General features: G+C 44.7%; 1 protein-coding gene across 3 annotated transcripts in view; it reads right to left on the reverse strand.

The window, feature by feature from the left end:
• Positions 1–13,283, reverse strand: part of LOC126483960 (inactive dipeptidyl peptidase 10) — a 1,424,293-nt gene that overhangs the window by 208,227 nt on the left and 1,202,783 nt on the right. For all 3 annotated transcript variants that reach the window (XM_050107257.1, XM_050107256.1, XM_050107255.1), the window contains exon 9: positions 5,298–5,494. In XM_050107257.1, the coding sequence (XP_049963214.1) occupies positions 5,298–5,494 (197 nt within the window). The remainder of the gene's footprint in view (positions 1–5,297; positions 5,495–13,283) is intronic.

Consider the following 13,283-nt stretch of genomic DNA (forward strand, 5'->3'; position numbering starts at 1 on the left):
GACCGTGCATAGTGTAAAACAAAGAAAACAATCAGAGATCTCTTCAAAGAAATTTGCACTCACCACAATACATCGTCGGCCATCTTTCGAAGCTGGTACAGTATGTTAACTATTCTGGAAACGATCGAAGAAGGGATTTCATGGCTCAGGCCATGGACGTGGCGCAACAGAAATTTGCTTTTCAGTATTTCATACGATTATTACTCAAATTTCAGAATTTAAATGCTGTCGTAACCTACACATCAAGAGATATTATCTTACTTTAAAAGCTGAACATAATAAGCCAAGTATTGAAGTTAGAAGTAGTGTATATCACTTGAGGGAGCGGAGTACAAGGCGCGCAGAGTACCCAGACTATATTCAGCCAGTATTTGGGGATTAGAGCACTTAGCGACTTACAACAAACTTTACACGTAACTTAAAACTTTTCTGGAATTTTTTCTCGCTTGCACCGCCTGATACAGTAAAACACCCCAGCATCAACATCACGTTTTAATATATTACTTCTGTACTGATGACTCTACTCGCAAAACATTTTACAGACAGTATCTACATATACCAGTCAACGTACCTGCAAAATTATTTGTACCAGCCATAGTTCACAAGTTATCGCGTCACATACACTGAGATGCATCAAAATCTAGTTTTTACTGCATCAACATGGAGACGTTTCACCCGTGCTAGTTCGATTCCTAAACGAGTCAAATGAAAACCTTAAATTTGTAATAGCAAATCGAAATTTCGCGCCATTATCCTGTAAGTTGGTAAGCGTGTTACAAACAGCGTGCAGAATGGCCTGTAGGTGGCGGCATAGTGCAGATGCACACGTACAACCGCAGTATTAGTACAAAGATGGCCGCCCCACTTGTGACTTGCACCAGGGAAGAACAACATTCTGTTATTCGGTTTTTGCTTAGTGAAGGTGTGAAACTCATTGAAATTCATCGACGAATGAAGGTTCAGTACGGTGATGCATGTTTGTCACAGCAGCAAGTCTACGAATGGAGTAGCAAGTTCGCAAATGGTGTGAAAACCGGTGAGCGACACTGAATGACATTGCATCATGTTTACAGATTATTCATGGGTCAGCACACCACATTGTGCATGATGTGCTCCAGTTTCACAAAGTTTCTGGAAGATGACCGCCACCGCAGCTGACAAGCTGATGGCTTCCTTGCAAGAATCATTACTGGGAACGAAACCTGGGTTCACTTCCACCAACCGGAGACGAAGAGAGCGAGCAAGAAATGGCGGCATTCCTCATCACCAAAACCAAAGAAGTTTCGAACTGAACCATCAGCAGGGAAGGTTATGGTGACTCTCTTTTGGAACGAAAAAGGCGTCATTTTGGAGCATTTCATGCCTAGAGGGACCACTGTCACCAGTGCATCATACACAGATCTCCTAAAAAGTCATCTGCGGCCTGCAATCAAATCAGAGCGACGCGGATTGCTGTCAGCAGGTGTCCTTTTGCAACATGACAATGCAAGGCCCCACACTACCCGTACAACAGTTGCAAAAATCACAGATCTGCATTTCGAATGTCTTCCTCATCCACCATACTCAACAGACCTTGCCCCTAGTGATTTCCATATGTTTGGACCACTCGAAGACGCAATGGGAGGAAAGAAGTTCCGTTCTGATGAAGAGCTACGCCACGTGGTGCATGAGTGGTTGCGTGGACTACCAAAAGAATTTTTTTCTAAAGGAATTTATGCACTTTGTAAGCGCTGGAGGACTTGCATTGAGCGTGGGGGAGATAATGCTGAAAAGTGATACAGCTTTGTACCACTTCTGCGCAATAAATAATATTTAAAGAAATATTTAAGGTTTTCAATTGACTCACCCTCGTACTATCGTGGAGATCCACAGCGACGCTTTTTAGTATTTAGTATTTTTATTATGCAATTGTTTGATAATCGTTTAATTTCTGTCAATGAATTCATGTGTGTTCTCAAATATTGGAAGAGCAACGAGAGTTCCTAAAGCGATCACTAGAGAGTACAGTATCTAGATGTCGCGTATAGACGAGTAGCTATCACCATTTGTTAAATAGTATTTTAATCGATATGGGTGCCGCATGTTACAACGGCTATTTCATTCTAAACAGCATTGTTTTCCGTTTTTCGCGGACGGGTACCTCACTGAGAAATCGTTTAGACAAGTGGACCAGTGCAAGGAAGGGCAAGTTAAAGGAAAACATACAGTGGCGGTACCTCGGTGCCCTTACCCCACTCGTTCCCTATCTTTACAAAAAGCAGCAGAGGTTGCAAATTGAATCCATATTAGCACTATAATTTATTCATTTTTGTCGTCTTATGATCACATAGCAGACTAACTTTAGACCAAGAAAACTTCGAGTTCCTCATTCGCTTCTAAAATATCTTTCTCCGCTTAGAGACACTCATGTTTATGGTAGTCTTGTTGGGAATCTCTCCATCAATTTACCTCGATAAGTAATGTGGTGTACACCTAGTTTGTAGAGACTGCTACTTCGGTGATATCCCATCGTCCCAGCGCTATCGAACGCTAAAGGACACCTAACGTCGCTGTGAGGCGTCAGCTAACATTTTGTCTGTAACAGAAGTTGTTTCTCACGACCGGATATGCCAGCCTTAGATATTTATCACAAAGAATTTGATACATTCTGTGTATAGAGAGTTCCAGGATGGGATTCAAGTCGGGGAACAGGCGAGTCAGTCCATTCGCCGAATACCCTCTCATCCCAAGAGCTCCACAACTTGCGCAGCTCCATGCAGCACCCATTCTCATCCATAAAAATAGCGTCAGGACCAAATGCACCCCTGAAACGGGGCATACGGGGAAGAAGTGCAGTGTCTAACGTTGTCTGGTTTGTGTACCGTCTTCAGAAATTTGGAACTCAGTGCGCCCATGCAACATCGTAACATGGACCACCAAACCGATCAGGTTCTACAGTTTTCCTCTAGTCTACGACACAAATTACTAGAAATTAGTTTTAATATATCTTTAGAAGGTAGAAAAAAATGCGACCAGTCGCTTTTTTATGATAATATACACTGGTGTCCAAAATTAAAACAACAAACAGAAATTTTGGAACGTTGCGTTTATTTTGCCACAGAACAGTGGAAACATTGATAGTAAACTAGAAGCAGCTTAAAGAATACAAAACGTAATCAACTACAACATGCATGACGCTAGACATAAATGTTCTTCGATTTTTTCCAACTTAACAGATTTGCACAAACATTCTGACAACTGATTAATGTGCTCAGTATGAGGTGTGACCACCTTTGGCAGAAGCATAGGCCTGACAACGACGGGACGTGCTGTGAATGATGTCATCAGTCTCATGTTGAGGCAATAACGCCCATTCTTTCTGGAGAACTGTTCACAAGTCTTGGAGAGTGATTGGTGGATGTTGTCGTGATGCAGTCCGTCTCCAAGCTCTATGGGATTTAAATCGGGAGAGCGAGCAGGCCACACCATGTGTGCAGTATCTTCTGTTTCCAAACAACACCAACTACCCGTCCTCAATGAAGCCGAGCATTATCGTCCATCAGTACGAAGTCTGGACCCACAGCACCTCGCAACAGCCGCGCTTGAGACCCCAAGATATCGTTACGGTACCTGACGATAGTTAAATCTCGTTGATTCAACCGTTCAGTTTCTTGAAGAGGTGTTCGAATGGTCAACATAATCCCTGCTCACATCATTAGGGACCCTCCTCGATATCGATCTCTTTTCACAATGTTTGGGTCCCAAAATAGTGTTCTGCATGTCCTCCAGATGCGAATTCGTCGAAAATCACTCTCCAGTCCAAATTGGGTCTTATCTGTGAAAAGAACGTTGGCTCACCGTTCGACTGTCAACTTTGCATGTTGATGGCTTCACTCTAGACGTTCTCTTCTGTGAAGATTCGTCAAAAGTAAACAGAGGGCAGGTCTCCAACAATAAAAGTCACTGCTGAAGCCGTCTGTACACCGTCTGCCTCGACACAACAGGTCCGTGGGACGCTGCGAGGTCAGATGTCAACTGCAGTGCAATAGTAAGGCAGTAACGTCTTGCCATTGCAGCCAAATAACGGTCCACTGTTTCTGATTTCACATGTTGTCGGCCCTGTCCTGGTCTCCACAATTCATTTCCGGTCTCTATAAAGTGTCGCCTCATCCGAGAAATAACAGAAAGATTAACATTAAGAGATCGGCCCACATGAGTCTGCGACTCTCCTGCTTCCATTCTCCCTATGGTCCTCCACAGCAGAGTCTGTAGGCGTCTTCTCTGTGCCGTACTGCACCGTCTGTTACTGTGTACACAGCGACTGTGGATGTGGCTGCAAACACCACCCCGGTTGACAGGTACCCTGACGTCACTGCTGGCGTTGTTGTCCGTGCAGAACACGGTCATAACGACATCTGTTGACAGTTTGTATGATTGTATCGTGAATTAGACACAGGACGGGGAAATAGCAGTTTATAGCTTTTATTTCGGACTCCAGTTTCAGACTGATTTACTCATCATCAGACAACGTCTAACTTAGGGTAAAATGTTGGTTGTGACTTCGCGAAGCCAACGATATTTAAAGAAAGAAATCTACATGTGGTGTGTGACTGATCTACAGCTTATCCTGCGGTCTAGATGAGCTTGGAATATGACAGTTTGGTTGTGAGTTGCCGAAGGTCACGAATCTGAAAGCAAAATACTATTTGAAGTGTTTTGGGCTCCGCAGAAACGTCAACACATTCCACTTCCGCACAAGTGTCACTCGTCAAAACTGTCACAAAGTCATATAAATGGATATAAGATGTCAAACGAAATACTAATACTCTGCAGTGCCCAATCGGAACCCCTTATACCAAAAACTACTCAGAAAATACTCCCTGTAAATTAAACGAAACACCGTCCGAACAGGTCTCGGAAGGCCCAACGGTACCGACCGACCACAATGTCATCCTCAGCTGATAGGAGTCACCGCATGCAGGTATGATGGAGTATGTGGTCAGCACACCGCTCTTCCGACCGTTGTCAGTTTTTAGGACTGGAGCCGCCAGTACTGAATCACGTAGCTCCCCACTTGGCCTCACAAGGGCTGAGTGCACCCCTCTCGCTAAGAGCGGTCGACAGACGCAGACGGTCACCAACCCAGTATGAGCCAAGCCCGACAGCGCTTGACTTCTGCGACCTGACAGGCTTAGTGTTACCATTACGACAAAGCCGTAGGGGGGATTCCACTCTAAATCTTCCGAAATTTTATCGGTGGAGGGTGACATAAGTGATGGCAAGCTCAGTTGGACAGGGCAGCACTGCGCACTACTCACCGTGGGGAAGCGGACGCTACGCGACTCTGGGAAGGTGGACCAGGTGCCGAAGCCGCCCGAGATGGCGCCGGAGGACGCACCGGCGCCGAACCATGGGAAGGCCAACGAGCGCACCTCCGAGTCGTTGAAGGTGGCGAACAGCACGTGGGAGCCGTCCGCGGACCCCCACAGCGCCTCCGGCGTCGTCAGCACGTCCTCTGGCGGCACACGCGACAACCAACTCTAAGGCGTCTGGAGCGCGGGCTGGGTGCGGCAGTGCCAGCAGCAGCGGTGTGAGTCGGGCAAGTGCCCAGTGGGCAGGGCGTTTATAAAAGGGCGTTTGCCCCAAGCAGTTTTAGATGGCGAAAATATGGACATTTATTAAGAAAGTACTTTTAAACCTTTTACTCCTAGGATGTATAATTTACTAGTTAAAACAAGCGATAGGACAATACTCATGATATTGAAAGTTAGTAGATGTATGCATTTAAACTTACGTATATCACCATTGTCTATATTACTAAGAATAAAAGGAAAGAACAGAGAAGCATGTTCTTTTTTTAAATTATTTTTTACTAGCATGCTGTACCGCGGAAGGGCGTGTGTTGCTGACAGCTGCTTATCGTTTATAATGACCTTAATGACTTTTTTTACCAGTTCTATTCTTCACTCTTGGTCTCTTTCTTGCACTCGTACAGTCACAAAGCATCTCTCTCTCTCGCGCGCACGCGTTTACACACACACACACACACACACACACACACACACACACAAACACACACATCGTGTGCTGTGTACTGATAGCTGGTATTTAAAAAAATCTCTGAATATTACTGAAGAATGATTACTCATAACGAAATTATTACTGAATATATTAAACAGCTGGCATTAAATGTATTCTTAAATGTTGAACTGTTTTCAGTGGGTCGAAAAAAATGCTTTATTGTAGATGTACCGACATTTGTGCCAGTCTATAGGTTTCTGTTCTGCTCGTTTCTTTATCTGCTTCTGAAGGACAACACTGCTCTGAAAATAAAAATGACCTCATCAAGGATGTAAAAAGTTTGCATTTCAGTTTATCTACATCTACATGGATACTCTGCAAATCACATTCAAGTGCCTGGCAGAGCGTTCATAGTACCACCTTCACAATTCTCTATTATTCCAATCTCGTACAACGCGCGGAAAGAATGAACACCTATATCTTTCCGTACGAGTTCTGATTTCCTTTATTTTACCGTGGTGTTCGTTCCTCCCTATGTAGGTCGGTGTCAACAAAATAATTCCGCATTCGGAGGAGAAAATCTGTGATTGCAATTCCGTGAGAAGATTCCGTCGCAACGAAAAACGCCTTTCTTTTAATGATTTCCAGCCCAAATCCTGTATCATTTCTGTGACAGTCTCTCCCATATTTCGCGATAATACGAAACATGCTGCCTTTCTTTGAACTTCTTCGATGTACTCCGTCAGTCCTATCTGGTAAGGATCCCACACCGCGCAGCTGTATTCTAAAAGAGGACGGACAAGCGTAGTGCAGGTAGTAACTCTGCTTTGGCAGCACTGTCTTCGGTAGTATCTCCATTGCTATCGTGCAGAGGAGGCATTGATTGTTTCTTGTCGCTAACATAGTTCACATACGACCTGAATCCTTTGGATTTTCTGTCAGGTTTCGAGACAAAGTTTCGTTGTGGAAACTGTTAAGGCATCTCGCATTGAAGTCCGCGCTAAATTTCGAGCTTCTGCAAAAGATCGCCAATCTTGCGAATTTTGCGTCTGTTTAAATTTGGCATGTTTGTTTCGTTGTTTCTGCAACAGTGTTCTGATCCGTTTTGTGTACCAAGGAGGATGAGCTCCATCCTTTGTTAATTTGTTTGGTAAAATCTCTCAATTGCTGCTGATAGTATTTCTTTGAATTTAAGCCACATGTGGTCTACTCTTTTTGAGTAGGTATATTTTTCGCTTATTTTTTGAGGATTTGGGGATTACAATATTCAATCCCGCTACGACAACTCTGTGTTCACTAATTCCTGAATCGGTTTTAATGTTCGTTATTAACTCAGGATTATTTGTTGCTAAGAGGTCAGGTGCGTTTTAACAACAGCTTACTATTCGCGTACGCTCGTGAACTAGCTGCTCGAAATAATTTTCAGAGAATAAGTTTAGCACAATTTCGGATGATATTTTTTGAGTACCTCCGGAATTAAACATGTATTTTCGCCATAATATCGAGGGTAAATTGAAGTCACCGCCAACTATTATCATATGTGTCGGGTACGTGTTTGAAATCAAACTCAAGGTTTCATTGAACCTTTCAGCAACTGTGTCATCTGAATTGGGAGGTCGGTAAAAGGATCCAATTATTATTTTATTCCGGTTTCCAACAATGACCTCTGCCCATACTAACTCAAAGGAAGTATCTACTTCAATTTCGCGACAAGATAAAGTACTTCAGACATCAACAAACACGCCACCGCCAACCGTGTTTAGCCTATCCTTTCGGAACGCCGTTAGGATATTCGCAAAAATTTCGGCTGTGCTTATGTCCGGCTTTAGCCAGCTTTCAGTGCCCATAACGGTTTGAGCATCAGTGCTTTCTATCAGCGCTTGGAGCCCTGATACTTTCCCAACACAGCTACGAGAATTTACAACTGTGTGCTCCCTGCCGCCGTTGGATAAGCAGCTGCAGCAGCAAGTCGTATACTCCTAGCTCACTCATTTGTTACATAGTTTAATTCTTAATTTCTTTGCGTGTTTTTGGTACTTGCATTGTGTAATTCATAAATTTCGGGCGTATTATAGTATTTGAGAGTTGTAGCATCGCGTTTTAGTACCTGAATAGTGTAAATTCGCGTAGTCGTTTGTCTACTGTTTTGTTTTGAACGGCCAGTGTCGGTTGGTCGCAGTTAGTGTGCTCCCTGCCGCCGTTGGATAAGCAGCTGCAGCAGCAAGTCGTATACTCCTAGCTCACTCATTTGTTACATAGTTTAATTCTTAATTTCTTTGCGTGTTTTTGGTACTTGCATTGTTTAATTCATAAATTTCGAGCGTATTATAGTATTTGAGAGTTGTAGCATCGCGTTTTAGTACCTGAATAGTGTAAATTCGCGTAGTCGTTTGTCTACTGTTTTGTTTTGAACGGCCAGTGTCGGTTGGTCGCAGTCAGTGTGCTCCCTGCCGCCGTTGGATAAGCAGCTGAGCAGCAAGTCGTATACTCCTAGCTCACTCATTTGTTACATAGTTTAACTCTTAATTTCTTTGCGTGTTTTTGGTTCTTGCATTGTTTAATTCATAAATTTCGGGCGTATTATAGTATTTGAGAGTTGTAGCATCGCGTTTTAGTACCTGAATAGTGTAAATTCGCGTAGTCGTTTGTCTACTGTTTTGTTTTGAACGGCCAGTGTCGGTTGGTCGCAGTTAGTGTGCTCCCTGCCGCCGTTGGATAAGCAGCTGCAGCAGCAAGTCGTATACTCCTAGCTCACTCATTTGTTACATAGTTTAATTCTTAATTTCTTTGCGTGTTTTTGGTACTTGCATTGTTTAATTCATAAATTTCGAGCGTATTATAGTATTTGAGAGTTGTAGCATCGCGTTTTAGTACCTGAATAGTGTAAATTCGCGTAGTCGTTTGTCTACTGTTTTGTTTTGAACGGCCAGTGTCGGTTGGTCGCAGTCAGTGTGCTCCCTGCCGCCGTTGGATAAGCAGCTGAGCAGCAAGTCGTATACTCCTAGCTCACTCATTTGTTACATAGTTTAACTCTTAATTTCTTTGCGTGTTTTTGGTTCTTGCATTGTTTAATTCATAAATTTCGGGCGTATTATAGTATTTGAGAGTGTAGCATCGTGTTTTAGTACCTGAATAGTGTAATTTCGCTTAGTCTCCTTCCGCCGCCGAGCAGTGTCAGCAGTGCGCAAGTAGCAGCATTACTGCATTTACTAGGCAATCTTGTATTTTAATAACCGTTTAAATTTTGTCGATTTGTTTGCGCTCTCTGTAGATTAGTTCAGACGTTCTTAGCAAAACAGTTTTTAGCATGGATAGGGACTGCAACTGCTGTGTTCGGATGCAGGCTGAGTTGGCATCCCTTCGCTCCCAGCTTCAGGCAGTGTTGGCTTCGGTCACACAGCTTGAGGCTGTTGCCAATGGGCATCACTGTGGGGGTCGGGATGGGGGTTTGTCGGGGACGGCCAGCTCGTCCCGCGCATCCCCTGATCGGACTACGACTGTGGTTGCCCGGGATACTGCCCGCATTGAGGCTGATCCCTCACCTGTGGTAGAGTGGGAGGTCGTTTCAAGGTGTGGCAGGGGGCGAAAGACATTCCGGAGGGCTGAACGGAAAGCCTCTCCAGTTTGTCTGACGAACCGGTTTCAGGCTCTGTCTCAGGCTGATACTGATCTTCGGCCTGACATGGCTGCTTGTCCTGTTCCAGAGGTTGCCCCTCAGTCTGCAAGATCCGGGCAGTCGCAGAGGGTGGGCTTACTGGTAGTTGGGAGCTCCAACGTCAGGCGCGTAATGGGGCCCCTTAGGGAAATGGCAGCAAGAGAGGGGAAGAAAACCAATGTGCACTCCGTGTGCATACCGGGGGGAGTCATTCCAGATGTGGAAAGGGTCCTTCCGGATGCCATGAAGGGTACAGGGTGCACCCATCTGCAGGTGGTCGCTCATGTCGGCACCAATGATGTGTGTCGCTATGGATCGGAGGAAATCCTCTCTGGCTTCCGGCGGCTATCTGATTTGGTGAAGACAGCCAGTCTCGCTAGCGGGATGAAAGCAGAGCTCACCATCTGCAGCATCGTCGACAGGACTGACTGCGGACCTTTGGTACAGAGCCGAGTGGAGGGTCTGAATCAGAGGCTGAGACGGTTCTGCGACCGTGTGGGCTGCAGATTCCTCGACTTGCGCCATAGGGTGGTGGGGTTTCGGGTTCCGCTGGATAGGTCAGGAGTCCACTACACGCAACAAGCGGCTACACGGGTAGCAGGGGTTGTGTGGCGTGGGCTGGGCGGTTTTTTAGGTTAGATGGCCTTGGGCAAGTACAGAAAGGGCAACAGCCTCAACGGGTGCGGGGCAAAGTCAGGACATGCGGGGACCAAGCAGCAATCGGTATTGTAATTGTCAACTGTCGAAGCTGCGTTGGTAAAGTACCGGAACTTCAAGCGCTGATAGAAAGCACCGAAGCTGAAATCGTTATAGGTACAGAAAGCTGGCTTAAGCCAGAGATAAATTCTGCCGAAATTTTTACAAAGGTACAGACGGTGTTTAGAAAGGATAGATTGCATGCAACCGGTGGTGGAGTGTTCATCGCTGTTAGTAGTAGTTTATCCTGTAGTGAAGTAGAAGTGGATAGTTCCTGTGAATTATTATGGGTGGAGGTTACACTAAACAACCGAACTAGGTTAATAATTGGCTCCTTTTACCGACCTCCCGACTCAGCAGCATTAGTGGCAGAACAACTGAGAGAAAATTTGGAATACATTTCACATAAATTTTCTCAGCATGTTATAGTCTTAGGTGGAGATTTCAATTTACCAGATATAGACTGGGACACTCAGATGTTTAGGACGGTTGGTAGGGACAGAGCATCGAGTGACATTATACTGAGTGCACTATCCGAAAATTACCTCGAGCAATTAAACAGAGAACCGACTCGTGGAGATAACATCTTGGACCTACTGATAACAAACAGACCCGAACTTTTCGAATCTGTATGTACAGAACAGGGAATCAGTGATCATAAGGCCGTTGCAGCATCCCTGAATATGGAAGTTAATAGGAATATAAAAAAAGGGAGGAAGGTTTATCTGTTTAGCAAGAGTAATAGAAGGCAGATTTCAGACTACCTAACAGATCAAAACGAAAATTTCTGTTCCGACACTGACAATGTTGAGTGTTTATGGAAAAAGTTCAAGGCAATCGTAAAATGCGTTTTAGACAGGTACGTGCCGAGTAAGAATGTGAGGGACGGGAAAAACCCACCGTGGTACAACAACAAAGTTAGGAAACTACTACGAAAGCAAAGAGAGCTCCACTCCAAGTTTAAACGCAGCCAAAACCTCTCAGACAAACTGAAGCTAAACGATGTCAAAGTTAGCGTAAGGAGGGCTATGCGTGAAGCGTTCATTGAATTCGAAAGTAAAATTCTATGTACCGACTTGACAGAAAATCCTAGGAAGTTCTGGTCTTACGTTAAATCAGTAAGTGGCTCGAAACAGCATATCCAGACACTACGGGATGATGATGGCATTGAAACAGAGGATGACACGTGTAAAGCTGAAATACTAAACACCTTTTTCCAAAGCTGTTTCACAGAGGAAGACCGCACTGCAGTTCCTTCTCTAAATCCTCGCACAAACGAAAAAATGGCTGACATCGAAATAAGTGTCCAAGGAATAGAAAAGCAACTGGAATCACTCAACAGAGGAAAGTCCACTGGACCTGACGGGATACCAATTCGATTCTACACAGAGTACGCGAAAGAACTTGCCCCCCTTCTAACAGCCGTGTACCGCAAGTCTCTAGAGGAACGGAGGGTTCCAAATGAGTGGAAAAGAGCACAGATAGTCCCAGTCTTCAAGAAGGGTCGTCGAGCAGATGCGCAAAACTATAGACCTATATCTCTTACGTCGATCTCTTGTAGAATTTTAGAACATGTTTTTTGCTCGCGTATCATGTCATTTCTGGAAACCCAGAATCTACTATGTAGGAATCAACATGGATTCCGGAAACAGCGATCGTGTGAGACCCAACTCGCCTTATTTGTTCATGAGACCCAGAAAATATTAGATACAGGCTCCCAGGTAGATGCTATTTTTCTTGACTTCCGGAAGGCGTTCGATACAGTTCCGCACTGTCGCCTGATAAACAAAGTAAGAGCCTACGGAATATCAGACCAGCTGTGTGGCTGGATTGAAGAGTTTTTAGCAAACAGAACACAGCATGTTGTTATCAATGGAGAGACGTCTACAGACGTTAAAGTAACCTCTGGCGTCCCACAGGGGAGTGTTATGGGACCATTGCTTTTCACAATATATATAAATGACTTAGTAGATAGTGTCGGAAGTTCCATGCGGCTTTTCGTGGATGATGCTGTAGTATACAGAGAAGTTGCTGCATTAGAAAATTGTAGCGAAATACAGGAAGATCTGCAGCGGATAGGCACTTGGTGCAGGGAGTGGCAACTGACCCTTAACATAGACAAATGTAATGTATTGCGAATACATAGAAAGAAGGATCCTTTATTGTATGATTATATGATAGCGGAACAAACACTGGTAGCAGTTACTTCTGTAAAATATCTGGGAGTATGCGTACGGAACGATTTGAAGTGGAATGATCATATAAAACTAATTGTTGGTAAGGCGGGTACCAGGTTGAGATTCATTGGGAGAGTGCTTAGAAAATGTAGTCCATCAACAAAGGAGGTGGCTTACAAAACACTCGTTCGACCTATACTTGAGTATTGCTCATCAGTGTGGGATCCGTACCAGGCGGGTTGACGGAGGAGATAGAGCAGATCCAAAGAAGAGCGGCGCGTTTCGTCACTGGGTTATTTGGTAACCGTGATAGCGTTACGGAGATGTTTAATAAACTCAAGTGGCAGACTCTGCAAGAGAGGCGCTCTGCATCGCGGTGTAGCTTGCTCGCCAGGTTTCGAGAGGGTGCGTTTCTGGATGAGGTATCGAATATATTGCTTCCCCCTACTTATACTTCCCGAGGAGATCACGAATGTAAAATTAGAGAGATTAGAGAGCGCACGGAGGCTTTCAGACAGTCGTTCTTCCCGCGAACCATACGCGACTGGAACAGGAAAGGGAGGTAATGACAGTGGCACGTAAAGTGCCCTCCGCCACACACCGTTGGGTGGCTTGCGGAGTATCAATGTAGATGTAGATGTAGATGTTATACCAATGGTTCCTGTATATACGTTCTTCCTGTGTTCAGCCTGCACTCTTTGTGACTGAAGCCCTTCTTGTGTTTTCCCGAGACCCTCTAACCTAAAAAACCGCCC

This window comes from Schistocerca serialis, chromosome 6 (genome assembly GCF_023864345.2).
Source record: "Schistocerca serialis cubense isolate TAMUIC-IGC-003099 chromosome 6, iqSchSeri2.2, whole genome shotgun sequence".
Taxonomy (NCBI): Eukaryota; Metazoa; Arthropoda; class Insecta; order Orthoptera; family Acrididae; genus Schistocerca; species Schistocerca serialis.